Source organism: Oryza sativa, chromosome 1, assembly GCF_034140825.1.
Source record: "Oryza sativa Japonica Group chromosome 1, ASM3414082v1".
Taxonomy (NCBI): domain Eukaryota; kingdom Viridiplantae; phylum Streptophyta; class Magnoliopsida; order Poales; family Poaceae; genus Oryza; species Oryza sativa.
Genome location: NC_089035.1, coordinates 9,086,366 through 9,107,270, shown reverse-complemented (window position 1 = coordinate 9,107,270; position 20,905 = coordinate 9,086,366). Strand labels below are relative to the sequence as shown.

Sequence of the window (20,905 nt, the reverse complement as noted above, 5' to 3'; positions counted from 1 at the left end):
TGAAAAGAATAAATAATTATTTAAATTTTTTAAATAAGACGAATGGTCAAACACATACTAAAAAAGTCAACGGTGTCAAATATTTTGAAACGGAGAGAGTATATTGTCTTTTTAAAAATGGAAACTCGTTTGTCTTTCCGAACCTGTCTGATTTCCTTTAGCAAATTAAAGTTGCTTTCGTGAAATGAAGAGAGTGATGACGATTCGTGCAGGCCATATGTGCGTGGGAGTGGGAACGTATTTTTCGGTTTTTTCCTTGGTAGTACGAGGGAAATTAAATGCACGGGGATTGAAGGGAAATGTTTTTTTCTTCTCTTTGTTTTTGCAACCGACAACCGAATCAGGTGGTGTTTGGATCCAGAGATTTAACTTTAGTCTCTATATTTAGACACTAATTTAGAGTATTAAATATAGACTACTTACAAAACTAATTACATAAATGAAAGCTAATTTGCGAGACATATTTTTAAGCCTAATTAATCCATAATTAAATAATGTTTACTGTAGCATCACATAGTCTAATCATGGATTAATAGGCTCAATAGATTCGTCTCACGAATTAGTCCAAGATTATGGATGGGTTTTATTAATAGTCTACGTTTAATATTTATAATTAGTGTCCAAACATCTGATGTGATAGAGACTTAAAACTAGTTTTAGTCCCTTTTAAACAGGGTCTCATTGTTTGTGAAGTCCATACTTGGATAACAGACTAGCTTGTGCGAAATATACTGCAAAATCAATTGCAAGGGTCTGTATTAAAATTATACTATAATTTAGCATATAAAATCTCTCCCATAAAAAGTTATTCCCTCCATATCCCAAAATATACTTAATTAGTACTTAATTTAGGGACGAAGAGAGTAGCAACATAGTAGATACCACATAGCTCAACGATTCTAAATAAAGGGACCTGTCTATACTCGTACTACTAAATATTAGTATTAGGTGGTGTCTATTCGAGCACTTGGTTGCTATATTTTAGTAAGAAGTGAATAAATATTAAAAAGTATCTGCAGAGTAATTAAACCATGCTTAGGAATTCATTGAAAAGAAAATCATGGTCAGGACAACCAATAGTCACTACTACGAACTATGGGGTTTATGGCTCCTTTGAAATGGAGTATTTCTATAGGAATTTCAAGGATTTGAATTTCAAAGGATTTAAATCTTAAGGAAAATTTTCTATCTAGCTTGTTTGAAGCATAGGAAAATTCCTTTGAATTGTAATCCTATACTCCAATTCCTAGGAATTTTGCACATGAGCTCTCCTACCTCATTTTAACATTGCTTTGAGAAGTCCAATGCTTCCTCTATTTCTCTCTCTTCTCTCTCTAAAATCCATCCAAATCCCCAAGTTTTTACTATGAGCTATCTAAACACATTGTCTTGCAAATTCCTGTGTTTTGTATTTCATGGGATTTGCTTACATATGGCATCTCATTTCTATTTTTTTTTTTCTATTCATGTGTCCCAAAGAAGCCTTTAATGGAAGACGTTGACATCTTTTTCAATGTGATACTAATTTATCTGAGATTTTCTAAAAAAAACTACTCTCTCCGTCTAAAAAAACTCAACTTAGGAGGCAATGTGATCCCTCCTAATACAATAAATCTGGACAAATTATATGTTTATATTTATCATACTAGGAGAGATCGTATCTCTTTCTAGGTTGATTTTTTTTTGACGGAGTGAGTAACTCTTTATACGACGAATAGGAGTAGTAGTATATTGAGAGGGAAGCTAGACACAAGGCAGCGTGGCGTCACCGTTAAATCAGAGTGAGTCACATGCAGGACTGATCCCCTTCTTCGTCGTCGTCTTCGATCGATGTGAATTAAGATGTCCGAGGCAGGGCAATTTAGCGAGCAAGCAAATGCCTAAACCATATTATTGGTTCTTGATCAGTGGCAACGAACATTGAATCCAAGCGGGGACGGGACAAATTAAATCGTCGACGGAGACGGCGTACGCCTTCCCAAGCAAAACACCCGCGATTTTGATAGGGAACGTATGATCTATCGTTGCATATTTTGCGTAACCTCTTCTCGGCGACCGTCCGACGATGGAACTCACCGGCTCTGTTTCAACTTTCACGGCTTCACGCGGTATACAAACTGAATTGCCCGTCCTTAGAGGCTATAAACCAACTGTGGAGAAAAGAGAATTTAAAAAATAAAGAGGGTTGGCTCTCATCAATAGCTAGCTATTCATATATTTCAAGATAAATACATTAAATACATAGGTAAGAGATAGAAAGAGGAGGAGAAAAAAAAGAGATAATCTTATAGCTCATTTATTATTAAACTTGCTCTTTGTTTTCCCTCATCAGATCAGACATAGAGCCTTATTGGTTGGTCTAATAAACCAAAGAAAAAGCTAAAATTTAACTTTTTGAATGATTTTTAAATATTTTAAATGTAATTTACTTTTAGTGTTAGCTTTTAAGTCGCTACGAACAAATATATAGAAGTTGTACTTATAAATTAACTTTTATTGTTTAATAAGCCGTTTTGGTTTATTCGAAAATATATGTGCGACAGAAGAGGTTAGTAGTTTTTTATCAATCGGTTGTTACGTTACGTCCCTCTTTTTTAGGAAGAAAAAAAAGATCTGGCTGCTACACAGTAGTAGTACGTACAACTCAGTACGCCACAGTACCAAACGGCGATGGATATGTCGCCTGCCGGCCATATGCAGGTACACCACCTGTAGGCTGTACTGCCACGGCAGTTGGGGAACGGCTATCTTTTTGCTTATTAGGATACAAATAAAAAATAATTTATAAATTTCTTATATATATATACACACACGTGTTCTTAACGATTTAAAATTTTAAATTTTGGTTGATAACTATAAACATAAGAAAAAGAAAAAGATAAGGTTGTTTAGCATGCGCCCTCGCGGGATCGTGTTGAATGCTGATATGTTTTGGTCGTCGTGGCCGGGCCGGTCGCCGCGGCACCTGATCTCTCTGCGCTTCGGTGCCGGGTGCGCGCGCGATCGAGCTGCACCTGCAAGCGGGAAGGAGGATCACATTACCGGTTGACCACTAAATTTTAAGTCTCATTGATATCACGATTTTCGATGATTTTCAATCAGTTTTTGATAAATTCCGACTGAATTTCGACCAAATATACTGTTTAGCCTTCGAAATTCCAATTAAAACCTAATTTTGAGCCGTATCGAAACGTCGAAATTTCGAGGAATTCGATCGGTTTTCGTCGGAATTGTGAACCCTGGGAGGATATATCACGCCCGCGAGGTTGTTAGGATGCCGGTCCGGATCATACTATGTTAGGGCTTCGTTCTGTTCTGATTTCTGACTTAAGATCATTAGCACGTTCTTTCGAACTGCTAATGATCTTAACAACTTCGGATAGGGGCGCACGGTCACGGATAGCTCCCCCGTTTGGGCGGAAATGCGGTGGGCGCGTACGTGCGCCATGCTACGGCCGCGCCACCTGCTGGTTGCTGGGCAAGTTGGCCTTGTCAACTTGCTACGCGACGGAGGATTAGGTTAGCTTAGGCTTATGGCTGGCTGGCCTTCACAGTCACTCACTGTACTACTATTTGGAGTACTCTCTTAGTGCCTGTTCACTTTAATAAAAAAAAAACCTTACTAAATTTTAGCATTATCAAATTTTGGTATAGTTGTCAAAATTTTGGTAACTTGCCAAAATTTTGGTAGGATTTCTTATATAGTTACCAAAATTTGGCAGCAAACTAAATGTAACCATTTTTTTTTTGTTAACTTTACCAAAATTTGATAAGGTTGAAAGTGGTATCAAAGTGAACAGACCCTTAGTTAGGAAAAAAATAAATAATTTAGAAATGGATTTGACATCATCTATTACAAAACAAATCTGAACTGTTCTGTTCAAATCTGTTTTACTCCCTCCGTTCTATTTGACTTTTTTACTTGCATTATTTAAAAAGTTTTGAAATTATTATTTATTTTATGTGTGACTTAATTTATTATCCAAAGTACTTTAAGCATAACTTTTTGTTTTTTATATTTACATAATTTTTTTGAATAAGATGAGTTGTTAAATACTACCTCCGTTTTTTAATAGATGACGCCGTTGATTTTTTCTCACATGTTTGACCATTCGTCTTATTCAAAAAATTTACGTAATTATAATCTATTTTGTTATGAGTTGTTTTATCACTCATAGTACTTTAAGTGTGATTTATATCTTATACATTTACATAAATTTTTTGAATAAGACGAATGGTCAAACATGTGAGAAAAAGTCAATGGCGTCATCTATTAAAAAACGGAGGAAGTAGTATAAGTAAAAACTTAAGATCACTTGTATTATGAAACGGATGGAGTACTAAATAGTGTCAAATAGTGTCAAATCTACTTCAGGTACTTCTAGATTGTTTTTTACTGTGATGGAGAAATTACTACTGTAGGGGGGCTGCATAATCGTGATCGCGATGGACCGGTGTTGTCAACTCCGGCTGGCTGGCTGGCTCGCTCGGTGACACCGCCACCTACCCTAATTGCATTAGTCTACGTGCTTTGCACACTAGGTTAGGTCAATCCATCGATTTGCTGTGATATTATCCACCATGGAGCGGGGAATTCCACCATGGATTGGGACTCCGCTGATCCTTTGATAATGGAGGATGGATCAGGAGAACCGATCCAACGAATTACTTCCTCTTTCACGATCCCAGCAAACTTATTCCTATTATTAGGTGGTATCTAATCCATATTTTTAATTAAATTGCTCACAAATAATATATTACTGTTTCCTTTTTGTGTTTTCTGAATTGGCATAACACTTCATTTCTCGCTATATATATACATCAGTAGGATTGCAGGAATGAAGCACTACTTCTACGTGGATAAAATATTTTATATTTTAGGATAGAGGTAGTATTTGTATATGCCCAGAAATGAAGCATTAGTGGGACGGGGTGTGGTTTGCATTATGCAGCGTTTTCTCGTGATGAATGCATATGGCCATGTACTCGTGTAGTAGATGAAAGATGTACGGACGATCCGAGAAATAGTAGCAGGTGAGGCATCGTTATCAGTCGCTGATATTTACCGGGAGAGAGAGCAAGACAGGACAGGACAGCAGCCAGCAACCGCCACCTAAGCCTGATCGTCTTTTGCACTAATCAGGCAATCCGTCCCAAAATTAATTAGCAATTAACTACTAAAAAACCCCTAAAATATGAAAAAACAGAGAGAATACTATGCTAAAAAAGACGTGAATATTAGATAAAGATTTAGTATCAAATAGCTAGAAAGAACGAGGCTTCAAATTCAAATCGTCTAGCCTATCACCTCGTAAAGCTAGCCAAAAGATCCCTGTGTGTTTCTCGGCTTCTCTCGTGTGGCAGCAACAATGGAGAATTGGAGATTATTACATTACTTTACATGGGCCACCTAGCCAGATCATCTTAGATTACATTAGATTAATCAAGCAATCAGTCCCAAATTAATTAGCAACTAATTACTAAAAAAAACTATGCAAAAAGAAACCAAAAAAAAAGAAGAAGAAAAACAGAGAGAACACTCTGCTCCTCGGCTTCTCGCATGGCGGCAGCCGGCAGCGGCAGCAATGGCGATTATTACATTTATTACATGGGCCAGAGCGCGACGCCGTGTGGGTAGGCGACGGCGGCGGCGGCGGAGGTGGTGGTGGTGGTGGAGGAGGTGATGGAGAAGTCGTTGAAGCCGAAGTGGACGTCGTCGTCGTCGTCGTAGTAGTCGAGCGGGAAGCTGCGCGGCGGCTCGCACGGCGGCGGGAGGAGGCAGTCGCGGCAGAGCGGGCAGGTGGCGCGCGGGAGGACGAGCCAGGCGTCGAGGCAGGCGCGGTGGAAGACGTGGCGGCACCGGAGCTCGCGGACCTCCTCGCCGTCGTCCACCCGCGACAGGCAGAACACGCAGTCCACGGGAGCCGCGTCGCGCCCGCGCCGGTACATCGCCACGGCAAGGCGGTCGCAGCACTCCGCCGTCGGCTGCGCCTCCTCCTCGCCGTCCGCCCCGCCGGCGCCGCCGGAGACGGCGGCGCGGCGGCGGCGGGCGATGCGGTAGCCGAGGAAGTCGGAGCGGGTGGGCCAGGCGTAGCGGCCGCCGCGGAGCGCGAGGGAGGCGAGGCGGAGGCCGGCCTCGGCGAGGACGAGGAGGAGGAGGAGGCAGGGGAGGGAGAAGGCGGCGAAGAGCAGCGACACGAGCACGCCACCGATCTCCATGGCGAGCGCGCGGCGCGCGGCGAGGCGGCGAGAGCGAGCCGAGGCGCTTGGCTTTGGGCTGGAAAATGGCGCGAGCGAGCGGGAGCGGGAGGAGATGATAATAATAATAATAATTTAGATAAGGGTGGTGTTTTTTTTTATTATTTTTATTTTTATTTTTATTTTGAAGGGGTTGGTTTGTTTTGTCATGGCGTCCAGAGACACAGCGATGTGTGGGAAAGCCACGCGATGAAAGGGACGCGGTGGCCGGCGGTGGCCTCACCGAATTTATATCAGATTTTGCTTCCTTTTCGAGTAAATTTCATGGGCCTCAGCAACTTCTAACCGTTCTAAGCCTGAAGTGGCATATTACTAAAATGGCAAATGAGAACAGTATCTAGTTCGGATGGTATGATACCTTACATGTATTGTCTGATATCTAGTAGATATCGGCTGATACCCCATTCGAACGGAATAATATCTCTGAGGTCTCGACTGATACCTAGTAGGTATCGGCTGATACTCAAGTATCATGCGATACCTAGAGCTGTTTGATGGTTAGGAACGTTTAGGTACATGGAAAATTGTGTGATAATCCTAGTTAATTCTCATGTATATTACAATCATACGGATTTCTAGTTAGGTGTTTGCACGAAAACACGGGAGCACACCGCAGCCAAGCCTTCCGGTGAAACATGCCGAATCGGAAGTTCCGGCCTTTGAAATGGAATTCCGAACTTGCACAAGATCCGCAAGAAACTATCCGATTCAAGCAATTGATAGTCATTCTCGTTTTCGTGGAGATGCATGGATGGTTTACACGATAAACGACAAGGAGTGTACTTCAATTTCGTCAAGGGGACGGATTTACATGTGAAAATCACTTACTTCTAGACTTATATTGAAAAGCTAAAAAATTGATTTGTGATGATTGCTTGGGTGGGGTTTCAATTGCTCTTAGGGCCTGTTTGGATGAGTTTGAGATTCTAAGAAGCAGCTGCTGAGAAGCTAGTTTGTGAGAATCTGGAGAAACTGGGAAACCCAGCTTCTGGCTTCTAGTTCATTTTCCAGATTCTATAGCTATAGATTCTCAGAATCTGGGTAAAAAGCTGGACAGTTTTAGGGAGCGTCTGGTAACTAAAGATTCTAAGAGAAGCTGCAGCTGCTGAAAGCTCCTCAAACAGGCCCTTAGCTTAGGAGTGGTCTTGCCTCGTACCTACTCCAAATGTTTCATATTATAAGAGCAAGTTTAATAGTATAGCCTACTACTAGCTTCAATTCATCTATAGCCAATCTAATAGCCAATTCATACAATAGTTGCTTACTATACTATTAATATATGGTCACATACGTCATACACACATTACATCTTGGAGTCCGTGCTACAGCTGGCTATAGATCTGTAGTCTGCTGCTTTTCTCTCTCATCTTTTATCTTAGTAAAATATGTTTACAGCTGGCTAATAGCCTGCTATTGTATCTGCTCTAAGTCGTTTTGATTTTTCTTATCAAATTTCTTTAGTTTTCATCAAGTTTATAAAAAAAATTCAACATCTACAAGACCAAATTTGTTTAATTAAATATAGTACTTTAAATATTACAGCTATTAATATTGTCTTTGTGCAAACAAATGCTCCCTAAAGTTTTTAGAGTAGGTATGTTTTCTTTTTAATTTTCTGTTGCTTATAATGTCTGCTTGGGCGACACAATTATACATGTACGTTCATATCTTTTTCTAGCATTATGAGCCTTGGAGTTGATCTTAATAAGGGATGTGTCCACCATATAATCAACCTGAGTAGGTGGGATTGTTCTCTCTTTAAAAGCATTATTAGTTGGTGGGAGGCAACATGCTAACATCCTCACTCCCATCACTAACAACACTATTGTAGCGTTAGATATATGGTAATACTCTATTTAGTTAACTCTAACTGAGAGTAATTACACGTCCTAAATACATTTAATCTATAGTATTGACTATTATAGAGAGCTAGTTTAAATTGATTTCAACCATTCACCACATATAAACGATGCATTTTTTAAAAATAATATATAAAAAGTTTACTTTGAAAATCTTACTAATCTATTTTTTTAAGCTAATACTTAATTAATCTTGTTTTTCCTGTGAGGGGAATGAGTTATCAACCAGTACTCCAAAGTCCTAACACAGCCCAAGAACTGTTTTGGACGACAAAAATCGGGGAGTAAATGTTTGTGTAGATACACACAGATACTTCCTTTGTCCAAAAGTATATTAAGCACATTCCCATTTATCTTAAAATACCCACATCACCGTTTATGCGATTTACATGAACAACGGTTTACGATTATGTACAACATCATGAATAGAGGCCAGAAATTATTATTTCAATATTAAAAAACATGAATAATCGTTTTTAAGAATACACTGTACTTTTAATGATGAAAATCAATCAATATCCACGTCAGTCTGTATCCGGCTACGTCTTATTACAAAAATATTGGCTCGTTTTAGAAGTAATAAATATTGGTGGTTTAGTAGGCGTTTTTCACAATTTGCCAACTTGCTAAGGTCACATTTCGATTAATTACGCAATAACGGCTTTACAGAGATTTTTAACATTTGAACTCCCAAGTGAGCTGGAAAATTATCGGATCTAGCTGGGGCTTGTCGTCACTCGTCACCGTCCATGTGTGAGCTGTTCATTCTGTCCATTTAGGAATGACTCGTAGCACAATTATGCAGAGGTTTTAGGTACACGCCAACTTAGTTACTGTTCTAATTAAATCTAGGGTCAGATGTCTTCTATCATCAAATAATTCCGGAACTACAGTAGTAGTTAGTTCCGTTTGGGGATTGGGTAGGACCAATCTCTAAAGTTAATCATCGACGAATTATTAGACACGTTTTAGAGAGCGACCAAACGTCTTACTAGTAAAGGTGGAGAGTGAAAAACAGCAAGCGAAAAAAAGTTGCAATACAAAATTTCTTAACTAAATGTACAATGAATCACATGTGACAAAAATATTTTCACTCCAAGACCACCACAACCTAAATAGAACACCGGCCTTTGGAAACAAGAATGACAATATCAAATGACTTCTAAGAGAGAAGTGAAAATATGGCGCTGACTATACTATACTAAAGTAAAATTAAACTTGAAGTTTTAATAGCGATATAAAGTTAAGTTAGCATCAGACTCTAATCCTCTAGTTATTCTTTTAAATACAGAGTGAATATTACAATGTAACAATGATAATGACAATGTAGCAGTCATATAGAGGAAGGATGACAGTTAGGCTATTAAACCTGTAGTAGCCGATGTGCCATGTTGGTTGAGGTGTTTTAATAATTAGAGTCTGGAGATATAAGCTATACGTAAACTCGTAGTATTATTTTGTTTATCGTAATTTGGTATGATTGAGTCGATAGATGGCTAACAATATTGAAAAGATTATTTGGACTAACATCTATAACAGGTGGTCCTTTGACACTGGCATTGGGTACTCATTCGAACTACGAGAGCATCTACTCCACTTAGGCTCGGATCCATATGACGCAGAGCCTCAGCCCTGGCCACTGTATTTTCTCCTATCGTCCGTGCTGGCTTTGGGTCCAACGTCCATTATGTCGGTTTGCAAACAAAAAATCGAAAAACTTGTACATATCCTCCATTCCTGAAAACCAACTTACGAGAATAAATCTGAATAGTCATTTATCTCGTTCTTAGAAGTTGATTTTTTTTAATGAATTTGAAATATTTCCTCTATCCATAAATAAACATAGTGTTTATTTGGGAACAAAAGAGTAACAATACCCCTTATACGGAAACTGTGCTCCGTCAATCGAAAATTTCCTTTACCATTTCCAACCCCAGACACATGGCACTAGTACTTATTAAGAAACGATTTAGGCCCTATTTAGGGGAGTTTAAGATTTTAAGAATTTTCTAGTTGGTGACCAATTTCTGAGAATCTGTATGAGCTGGGTTTTTAAGCTTCTGAGTTCTAGAGTTCTAGTTTATTTTCTGGATTCTACAACTACAGATTCTTAAAATCTGGATGACAATCTAGATTGCTTGGGTGAGCTAGAGATTTTGGGAGAAGCTGCAGCTGGAAACTTCTCCGAACAGGCCCTTACTGCAACAGCAAAAGGCATCACAAACCGAGAAAACCTCGTCGTGCCAGTACGCCGGATCTCCAGTAACGAGAATATGGCACTTTGTGCTGACATATAACGTGCGGCCGACGACAAAAATAAAGGCATTGCCACCAGAGAAGTGAAAGAGACTTCGAAAAGGACCATGGTCCATGGAGAGAAGCTCACAAAGGCAATATGACCGTGACTTGGTTTCCAGCCTCCGGACCACAGGTGAAGAAACTTCCTAAGATAAACCTTCCAAAAGCAACGGCAAGACGACAATGCCGTGTCATTTTAACTCCAGGCTCTATTATTTGTCCATTTAATCAACAAGTAATTATTATCTTTATGTACAAATCCCACAGGGCGCTGCGCCAGGAATGTAATGGGAAAAAATGCGAGAGGAAAATTTCCTGGACAAGGCCACACAAGTATCGTCGGCAGGGGAGAACAAAATCTGCACAGGTGTCTACTCAAATCCTTAAGTTTTTCACCAAACAAAAACGGTTTTGCTACTTTCTCCTTTTTGTGGGATGACCACCAAAATTTCATGCCATGCTAGGACCTACTTCGCATCAGCCTTGTTATGGCCTGCGGCGGCAGCAGTACTGCTGCCAGTTTCTTTCTCTGCTGCCTTCCGTGCCTTGAAATCCTCGATGGTTCGGAACTCCTCCTTTAGGAGCCTCTCCAATTCTGGATGCTTGATAATGGGGCTGCTATCTTGATTTCGGAAATGGTGGAAAGCCCTGGTTCAATTAGCAAAAAGCAGATCTGTCAGCAACAAAGTATCGCAAACTCAAAAATCTTACAACTGCTAGGTTGGCCAATTCCACTAGTCCAGCATAATTTTAAGATTCATTTTCAGTTACCCTTTTCAGGGCGTACCCAGGCTATCCAGGTCTGAACCAGCTTTCATGTAACAATAGCGTGTGTTATAATCAAAAGAAGATTTGGTTCAGTGCCACCACAAAAAAATATAAATTGGAAAATACGATCTAGTGTGAGGTTCACATGTGGGAGAAGGGAGGTAACGTATTAGTGACACCAGATGGTATTTCTTGTTGATGATCTTTGTGCTGGGACTGAGCATGTACAACTTTATCATGCCAATACTCCACAGCATAAGGTTGTGAATATTTGATATTGGAAATGCACCATTGAGTTGCATACTGTTTGGTGTTTGCTCAGGTGTAAATAGCTCTGTGCTAAATATTTCCCCAAGGACAGTAGCCACATAATTAGATTACTAGGGGACAGGAAGTAACAGAGAAATGCAAATTACCAGTATTTTTCGAGTCCATAAAGATCACCCTTGTGATGGAATTCGAGTGTCAGCTGCTCGAAATCTTCATACACATTGCGTTGGAAGTTTTTCTCCAAACCATAACTGTAAATACAAGCAGGCAGTGAACATTGCTGCTATATTATGGAATGCAAGGAAAAAAATGGGAATATTACTATAAAATTTTTATGTACCGTACCTATAAAATCTGAAGAGACATTCAAGTCCATATCTGTAATTTGCTGCCGCGTCATCTAGTGCAAACTTCTTAAAATGTTTGTACATATCATCATTAAAATTATCTCTTAGATAATACGACCAAAAACGATATAACGAATTCATTTCCTGCATTACATTGGAAGATAGAAGAGCATCAGTATATAATCAATAAACAGAACAAGTATTCATGCGGCATATAATCAGTAATAATTGCCAAAACAATAGTAACACCAAATGATTTCACATATGAAGAAAATGATTCAAAGAGAGTAATAAATGAGCTTGGTCAGATTTATGTATATCTAGTTAGAACGTTGCCATAGAAAGAGAGATGTGCGAGGAAGTTGCACCTCACTGCAACCGATCCCTAACTTCTTGCGTTCAGCGATGCATCGATTTTTGAACTTATTGTACCTTTACATGCAGAAGAAAACATTAAAACGGATCAATTTACTATGAAACAACGAATAAAGGGTAGTAATACACTTGCAAAGGAATGAGTACTAGAAAGAACTGCAACTCAATTGAGATCTATACTGACAGCTTACCTTTGCTGCTGGAATTTATTTTTCTCTAAAAGCTGATGACTTGGGTGTTGAAATGGTGGGAAAGATTTGGGCACAGAACCAACAGGCGAGCTACCAGTAGGGATTCCATGAGGAGATGAGCTCAACCTTGAACTTCTATAGCTAAACAACAACACTTAGTTAAGATAACTTCAATAGCTTTGCTTCAATGAAAAAGGCACTCATGATAACAGTGGGTGTCTGTCCACCTTCAATAAAAAAAACAGGTTGGCAGAGATGGATTTGTCCATGCAAGTGTATAAACTTGAAACTTAAATGTCATGCGCAAATCATGTACTCAGTTTTCAAATCTCTTGCTAAGAATGGTGCAGGTATATGACAATATGACCAGCCACAAAGCATAGAGATAAGTATTTGTTTTACAGAAATAAAACCTCAATTAATTTATTAACCTAACCTGTGGTTTTCTGGAGTAGATCCGTAGAAATATCCAATTGAATTGCTTGGGGGGCTCTCTGATACACCGCCATAGTGAGATCTATTATTGGTGTTATTCGCAAAGTTACCAGGAAAGAACCTCTGCTTATGAGAGGACTGTGCTTTTCTATTGCCTCTGTTGTGCCTCCTTCGTGGGATAGGCTGTCCAGAATCTTCAATTCCATTGTTTACAATATTAATGGGATTCCCCTTTGAACCACCAGCTGGTTTAGAATCAATATCTATGGTGCCAGCTTGGGAACTTCTTTGATTATAAGCGTGATTCTAAAGCAAGAATAAATATCATGTATTAGCATGAGAATAATGTAATTTTATAGGCAAGCATAAATCCAGAAAGGGCTTTGGGATAAAGAAAGGCAAGAACAGCTCAGGTTTGGATCAACCTGGCTTGACTTAAATTCGATTTAGCTCCAAGATAACCCTTGTCTCGTACCTTTTTCCCAACACTCAGTTTAGTACAAATGATTCAAAAATTCAAAGAATTGATTAGCCATACCAAAAAAAAAAATCCAGCACTATACATGGAAAGATTCATGCTACTGGGACATTTCTAATTTCTAACATATAACTCAAAGCTATAATATGTATCAAGTATCAAATGCAGGCAATTCTTGAGAAAGAAAAGGGATGATAATCTAAAAAACAGAAAACCTGAATTAGAGCCTGGACAATTGTATTAAATTGAGCAGGAATTTTACTTAATTTTATGGATACTTCATGATAAAACAGGATACTGGCCTACTGGGTTGAATTGCATGCCCAAAATAAAGCTTATTTACTTGCATAAAATTGAGCATGTAATTGTTAAAATAAAATAATAAATACAAGCGTTGGAGTGAATGGCAGTTCCCAAACAACACAGCACTGTGTCAACATTATATTGGCCCCTAAAATGCACATACAACCCCAATTACTGATAATCTTGTTCTTTTTATGCTCTAAAATATTACCTCATAGTAATATAACCCCTCATTGATTCTTGATATTTCCTCTTTTGAAAATGCTTGAGGTCCGTCCTGTAACGCAGATAGTTGACAAGAGTTTATTGCACTATTACCAAGACAAGACTTGCTTAACATGGTGAAAGCATACAAGATAGCGTGCTGCAAAATTTGCTTGATGGATGCTAAGGTGCTAATTAACATATAATATTTAGAGATGAGAAAATTCAAGTCATTATAAAGCAAATAATGTTAAAATAATGGTATATCACAGTACATGGAAATGTATCTCAATCAAGTCAAAAATCATGAAATAAAAAGGGCATGTCCCTATAAAGCATAAAATTTCACTTAGCAATCAACTATTTATTTGTTATGTAATTATTAAGCATGAACATAATCTGCTCAAATAGGATTCGTAGCAAGGGAAATAGCAAGACTATTATAAATACAAAAAATAAGAAATCAGGTAAATCATCATAACATGAAAATTAGAAATAGTTAAACATCCAACGCCATTGAAACTGTCCCAAAACTTATTGGTGCATGGTGCATAAAAAAAGGCAAGCCCAGTGTGTTCAGATTACGAAGGCAAGGAGCTGCAAACTGAAGGAGGTATATCACTACACAGAGCTAGCAATACAAAATACTACTTGAAATCTAACCTGCGTAACGATTATTAGCCTGTTCACATCTTGGTCATCAACATAAAAATCATCTTCCTCATCATCGACCCTGCTTAAACAAACATAAAGAGAATCAATTATATGCATACCATTTCTAGAATCTGCAGTGTAGTAGATAAAAGATGCAGTATTACATGAAAAAATATATAATCAATTTTTGAACTTCTGAGAATACATGTGCCTAACACTCCAAAATGTGAACACAGAAGAATATCCAGTTTCATCAAATAATAGGACATTAACTGATGGAAAAGGAGGGTGTAGCAGTATAGCACACATCTCACATAAGTGGCCTGGATACATCTTTCATTTCATAAAACTGTACAAATGAATACATAAAATAATAATCACTTCGGCCAGAGTAGGAAGCCTAAATTACAACCAAAATCGCCTTAATCTCAAATCACAATAACAACACTATAAACTACCAAATGAATAACAAACTAATAAAACAACAAATTATAGCTCATGAAATGAAGTAACAGATCATATATAAACTAGTTAAAATTCACCTTTTGTGCGAATAGAGATCATGTGAAAGCTCTGCATGCTCCAATTCTAATTCCTCATCAAGCAAGAATGTGCTTTGATCGCCGCTGAAGCTAGGAGAGTCACTTATGAAATCATTACAGAAACCTCTTTCCCTCTGAGAATCAGGCACTTTGATCTTTGTGTTTACTTTCTGAACTTTAACATCACCAGTCCTAAAAGCAGCTTCATGTTTTTGTGAGTTCAGAGAGCATGCAGAAATGCTCTTAGGCTTATTATCAATACTAATGTTTGATAAGCCCTTATTCAGTGAAGTGACTGAACTACTGAGTGTATCATGTGATGGCTCATCAGAAGCCCCCATACCAACACAATCTACGCTGCGAGGATGAGGCTTCTTTTCATCTTCAGAATAAGCATCCTTATTACATTCACCAGTAGTGTTATCCATACTGGTTGAAGATGGACTCGGAAGAGATGTCCCAGACAAGGAAACCCACTTTGACCAGTCAGAACGCCGCCTCATATTACCATCCTGGTGGTATACAAAAGGCATAAGATAAATAAGAGAGATGACATTCTAAGAGGGATCTAAGCAACAATAGTTGCATTAAACGTACCTGAACTTCTAAAAGACTTGAGTTTGCCAATGCTTCTACAATCAGTTGTATATCCGTGGTCATTTTCTTAAGCTGCAAATGAACCAAGCAATAACAGAGTTGTTAGATGTATATCCTTGATAATTTTCTTAAGCTGCAAAACAACTAAACAAGCCAAACTAGCAGAGTAGTTATATGGCATAATATAAAGGTGAAATAGCAAAAGTTTAAGTACTGAGAAAAACATACCCGATTGAAGTCTGCAACTTTGGAAATTGGAACCCAGCCATGTTCGTCCATTAAAGATTTAAGAAAATTATCATGATCCAGATTACTATCACTGAAAAGCATCATAATGGGTAAATAAAAGACCTTATGAATGACAAATGATAAAAGTGCATATGATAACCCATGTGCATCACATACATACAAAATAGTTTTAGTAGTGCAGCATGTCAGTGTTTGCATATAGGATAACAACAATGAAATTGACAAAATCAAATTGTAGTTCATATATTCCAAAGTTCAATAGACATACAATGGGACTAACTTGTCACTGCTTTCTGAAATTGCATGAAAACTCTATCAGGTAGTGTAAATGCTCAAATGCCTGTTTTCTAGTCATCAACCATCATGCTTCCTTGGGGAAAAAGTACTATTTAAGCCAGACGATTTACCCCCTTCTGCTAACCATATGGTGGTTTTAAGCCTACATGGCATCCAACGTGGAATCAGACCCACTTGTCAGCCTCTCCCTACCTTCTTCATCCCCTCTTATTTCTCTCCCCTCTCCCTCCTGCAACCTTTGGACTTTAGGCGCGATGGCATCTGGTTCTGAGCAGCAACCGAGTCGCATCTCCCTGCCCCTATCTCCACTGTAGCAGCACGATGGAGACAACAGTGGCAGACTGGTATGAGGCGGGAGCGACAGCGGAGCCCAAGCTGCTAGTGATTTCCCCGATCTATCCACAGCCAGGCCCATTCAAGCTGCTGGCGATCTCCTCGCGAACTTTCAGGAAAAGGACACCTGACGAGCTCCAACCATGTGCAGCAGCTCCATCTAGGTGTGCATCATAGCTCAACAGAGAGATCAATCAGGAAGTAATCAGTCATATGCAGCTGGATACTTCGATGACATATGGCCTTGGATTCAGTGGGAGGCATCCCTTCAAGCAAAGCCAGTTATTGATTGCATCAGGCGAGTCACAGAAATGGAACTGTTGCTGCCATGCCGGATGTGGTTTTGAGAGATCTCCGATTTGGATGGTTGCTCTTGCTCGTGTAGGAAGAACACAGAGAGAGAACACAGACAAAGGAGAATGGGAGGTGGGTCCATAGGTCTTAAAAAAAAGGTCCACTGATTTTGTTGCCACATAGACACCACTTATGCAAAAACTACCCAATATAGTGCAAAGGGGGTAATTCGTACAGTTTTAAAAGTTTGAGGGCGTAAAATATCTTGTTTAGAGTTAAGGGGGGTAGATCGTACTTTTGTGATAATTGAGGGGGAGTAAATCAGACTTAACCCAATATAAAATAGCTACCCAACTCAATAGAAGAAATAAGAATTTACCTAAAATAGTACTCCACTTGAGTCAGTATTTTAGCTCTTAATTCAGGAGATAAAACAGGATGAGGAGGTGGTTGGTTTTGGACAAAACGTGGTGGACCTCTCATCGGCTCCATGGGTACAGCAGGCATGTAATAATACATGGGAGGCATTGGCCCTGGGTCAACACATTTTTTAATATTGGTGCAAAAAAAGCTCTAATACCAAGCATGAAAGGAGATGCCATTACAGTGAGCATAGCATTACCAGGGTATGGTGGACCATTTATGTATCCCAGAGTGTGAGGCAGATGTGCCATTGGTCTCATGAAAGCTCTTGGCCCAGCACCTTGTGGTACACTTGTGTTTTCCCTGGTACCGAACATCTGGGGATTCTGCCAATTGTGATTAAAATGGCCACGGCCTTCAAGGCCAGGCTGGGGTCTTGCACCAACAGGAGGCCTCCAAGCATGAAGGTCTCCCCTTGGTTGTGGAGGCACTGGCCGGTTACCTTCATTGCCACCAGCTTGATCTACTGGAACATAAGCAGGCATAGAATTCTCATATCCAGATTTTCCAGCATGCGGGTCATGACTTGGAACCGGAACAGCAAAAGGTGGGTAAGGATATTCATGTAGTATCACTGGACTGGGAATAACAGGGTAGTAAAAAGGTTGCCCTGGATGTTGGTGATATGGCATCGCGGCAGGATAAGATGGAGTCCCATTCGCAGCAGGAGAACGTCTCTTGGGGCCATTTCTATGGTATGCTTGATTATTCTTGTTGGGATTTCCATGGCCATCAAACTTGTGCGTGCGATTAGGTGCCTACAAACAAGTGTTTCCCCCTTTGCATCAGACTAAATCAGAACAGGAAGAATGCTTATATGATCAGCAAAAAAAATGCTTGTGTAGAACAGTGACAAAATAATGTATATTCAGCTCATAAAACATTAAAATAAAAAAAATAACTCCTAAGGGACTTTAAACCATTTGATGAAAAGCATACAATTATCCTTAGTCTGCATGTGAAACACAAAACACCTGTTTGACAACTATTTGGTTTACAGGGAAGGCAAGGAACCAAACCAAATAAGAATGATGTTTTCCTGATCTTACCGAGTGGACCTTGGAACAAATCAGTTTCATGGGATAGACCACCCATGCATCTTAACAATGATAAATGTATATCATGATCGTTACAAAACTGCCACAAATGCAAGGCTTATATTTACCCCCACGATGATAAATAAGTTCAATATGTACTGCATTGCCATAGCACCCAAGAAAGTGCTTCCATGGGAGTCAGTTAGGTAACCATCCCAGCAGTCTTACAAAGGAGATAGCTATAAAAGGCATGTTCAGTTAAGATTGAATAACCGTCTAGATAGCATTGGAATGATTGCAAGTTTGCGACCAAACAGCAATACCTAAAATAATGTGATGGCTACAGACACAGTGGACAAAATCATACAAAGATCCAATTGGATCACAACTTGTGTGGAAACAAAATCTGATAATAGGTTACAAAAAATGCACAAATCCTACGTATCAAAATATGACACCTATAATCTATCAACCACTTGCTGTCGGGGCATGGTTGACTTGAGAGAGAACATTACTTCTAAGACAAATAGCAAACTTACATCATAATGCAAAATGCATGTGTAACCTACTTTGAACATAAGCGGACAAGCGGTCTTGTCAAGCAAAAAAACTAACATGGACAGTTGAACACACTCGAGAAAGTTGAACCTGAAATACGTGGTTCCAAAAACAGCCAAGCTTTACTTTACTACTCACCAGTAGACCAATGCATACCCAGACCCAACCTATACCTATTTCGTATAGAGAGACAAATACTATAAACATCTACCGAAGTGAGCAAACTTTACCATACACTAAAATTTCCTTAAGAACTAAACTAACAAAAATAGAAAGCCATAGCAAACAAGCATATGGCTGGCCACGAGCACCAGATTATACCTGCGACTGTGGCGGGGGAGGGGACGGCTGCTGCGCCTGCGCCCCCTTCGCTGGTTCGCCACCGCCGCCAGCATTGCCCGCCCCCGGCCTCGCCGCGGCCTCCGCGGCGGCGACCTTCTGCCTAGCCTCCTCCAGCGCGGGCCACGACTTGGCCCCCATGACCACCGCCTCACCCGCCACAGGCGGCGGCGTGGTCTTCCTCCAGGGAGACGCGGGGGCGCCCGGTCCACCGCCGCCGCCGCCAGCCGGATCCGCCCCCTCAGGCGCCACCACCGCCGCCGCCCCTCCGCCCACATTCGGCTCCTCCATCGCCGACGCCCGAGCCGCCCCCGCCACAAAACGCCCAGATACCACCGCTCTACCGCCGCCTCCCCCGCCCACCACCACCAGCCGCCGCGCCGCCGCCGCCGCCTTCCGACACAGAGAGAGCACAGACTAGTAAGCTGCTTTGGATGATAGATAGCTAGAGCTTATCCGGTGGAGTGATGGGTGCACAGCCACAAGGGCCGCCGCCGCCGGGGAGGGTGGTGAGGTGGGGTTAGGGTTTTGAGAGGGTGGGGGTAACTAGGGTTTTGGGTGGTGATGGGGAGGGGAGAGGCGAGGGCGAGAGCGAGAGAGAGAGAGCGACAGGGTGGCGTGCGCGTCTCGACTCTGCGTGCGTGGAGCGCGTGAGGTAAGAGAGAGAGGAGGGGGAGATGACCTATGGGGACTTTTGTGTTTAGGAGGGGATGTGGGAAAGGCAAAGCGCTGGCTGGCATGTGGGGCCCCGACCGTGGGGAGGAAATACCGGCTGGATGAGGGTGTATATGACGGGTGGGGCCAGCAGCGGGTAGGGATGCACGGGTGGCGGCTGCTGCGGTGCTGCCGCGGTGTTTTCGCTGGGGCTCGTGCTCGTCGTCGTCTGTCCCTTGGACGGTTGGACCCTCCTGTGGCCTGTGTGGGCTTGTTGGGCTGTGGCCGTGGGTGACTGGGTTTCCAACGTCTTGTTTTACCGTGTCCTTTTTTCACGCAAACACAATACAAAAGCACGGGACCACCTATACATTTATTGATAAATTTTCTTTCAAAAATTTGAAAGATGTAATTATAGTACAATTATAGTGTAATTACACTGTAACTTATATGTAATTATACTGTAACTTGCACGTAACTACGGTGTAACTTGTATATAAGTTTCATGTAATTTTGAATCTTTAGATCTATTAAAAGATTTGTTTTGGTGAGGAAGAAAAATAAAATCACGGCACACACATATGTGTAAGGATTTGTTCCCACAACTTCTATTTTACCGAAATAACATATCACGTAGAGATTTTTGCAAGTTACATATAAGTTACACTATAGTTACAGTGTAATTACATGCAAGTTACAGTGTAATTACACTACGATTGTACTGTAATTACATCTGTTAAATTTTTGGGAGAAAATTTGTCGACAAATATATAGCAAAATCGCAAAAGCACATGTTTTTTTAACTCATAATTTGTGTATCTTTGCAAAATATTTATATTGTTAAGTAAATTATACATAGTTCCTTGGGTGCTTATAATGCTACAATTTTTTTATAAAAAAAAAGTGGCATAAGTCTATTGCTGTTATACAGAAAATTGTCTCAACGTTACATTTTGTGGGATAATTAATAGTTACTTATGGCTATACAGCTATACACTGGTGTATGGACGGAGTTAGACAGGTAGTATTAATGAGTTAATATAGTATGGACGGAGTTAGACAGGTAGTACAGATGAGTTAATATAGTTCTGAACAATATTCAATATAAAAACTCCATAAACAATATTATATATTCCATAAAT

At 40.1% G+C, this 20,905-nt stretch overlaps 2 protein-coding genes across 3 annotated transcripts; both read right to left on the bottom strand.

The window, feature by feature from the left end:
- Window positions 1-5,358: 5,358 nt before the first annotated feature.
- Window positions 5,359-6,349, bottom strand: LOC4324371 (E3 ubiquitin-protein ligase EL5-like). Its single transcript, XM_015786966.3, has one exon. It carries the CDS (start codon window positions 6,217-6,219, stop codon window positions 5,605-5,607), a length of 615 nt encoding a protein of 204 aa, XP_015642452.1. The 5' UTR covers window positions 6,220-6,349; the 3' UTR covers window positions 5,359-5,604.
- Window positions 6,350-10,606: 4,257 nt separating this feature from the next.
- Window positions 10,607-19,766, bottom strand: LOC4324370 (la-related protein 1A). Of its 2 annotated transcripts, none has more exons than XM_015765698.3 (14): window positions 19,092-19,766; window positions 17,375-17,933; window positions 17,132-17,285; window positions 15,808-15,898; window positions 15,580-15,651; window positions 14,983-15,494; window positions 14,450-14,519; window positions 13,794-13,859; window positions 12,803-13,107; window positions 12,367-12,507; window positions 12,169-12,232; window positions 11,799-11,944; window positions 11,600-11,704; window positions 10,607-11,063 (listed from the first exon to the last, which is right to left on the bottom strand). In XM_015765698.3, exons 1-14 carry the CDS (start codon window positions 19,398-19,400, stop codon window positions 10,883-10,885), a joined length of 2,775 nt encoding a protein of 924 aa, XP_015621184.1. In that variant the 5' UTR covers window positions 19,401-19,766; the 3' UTR covers window positions 10,607-10,882. The 2 variants fall into 2 exon arrangements, with proteins under 2 accessions (XP_015621184.1, XP_015621185.1); XM_015765699.3 differs by having other exon boundaries at window positions 12,367-12,501.
- Between the last annotated feature and the right edge of the window lie 1,139 nt (window positions 19,767-20,905).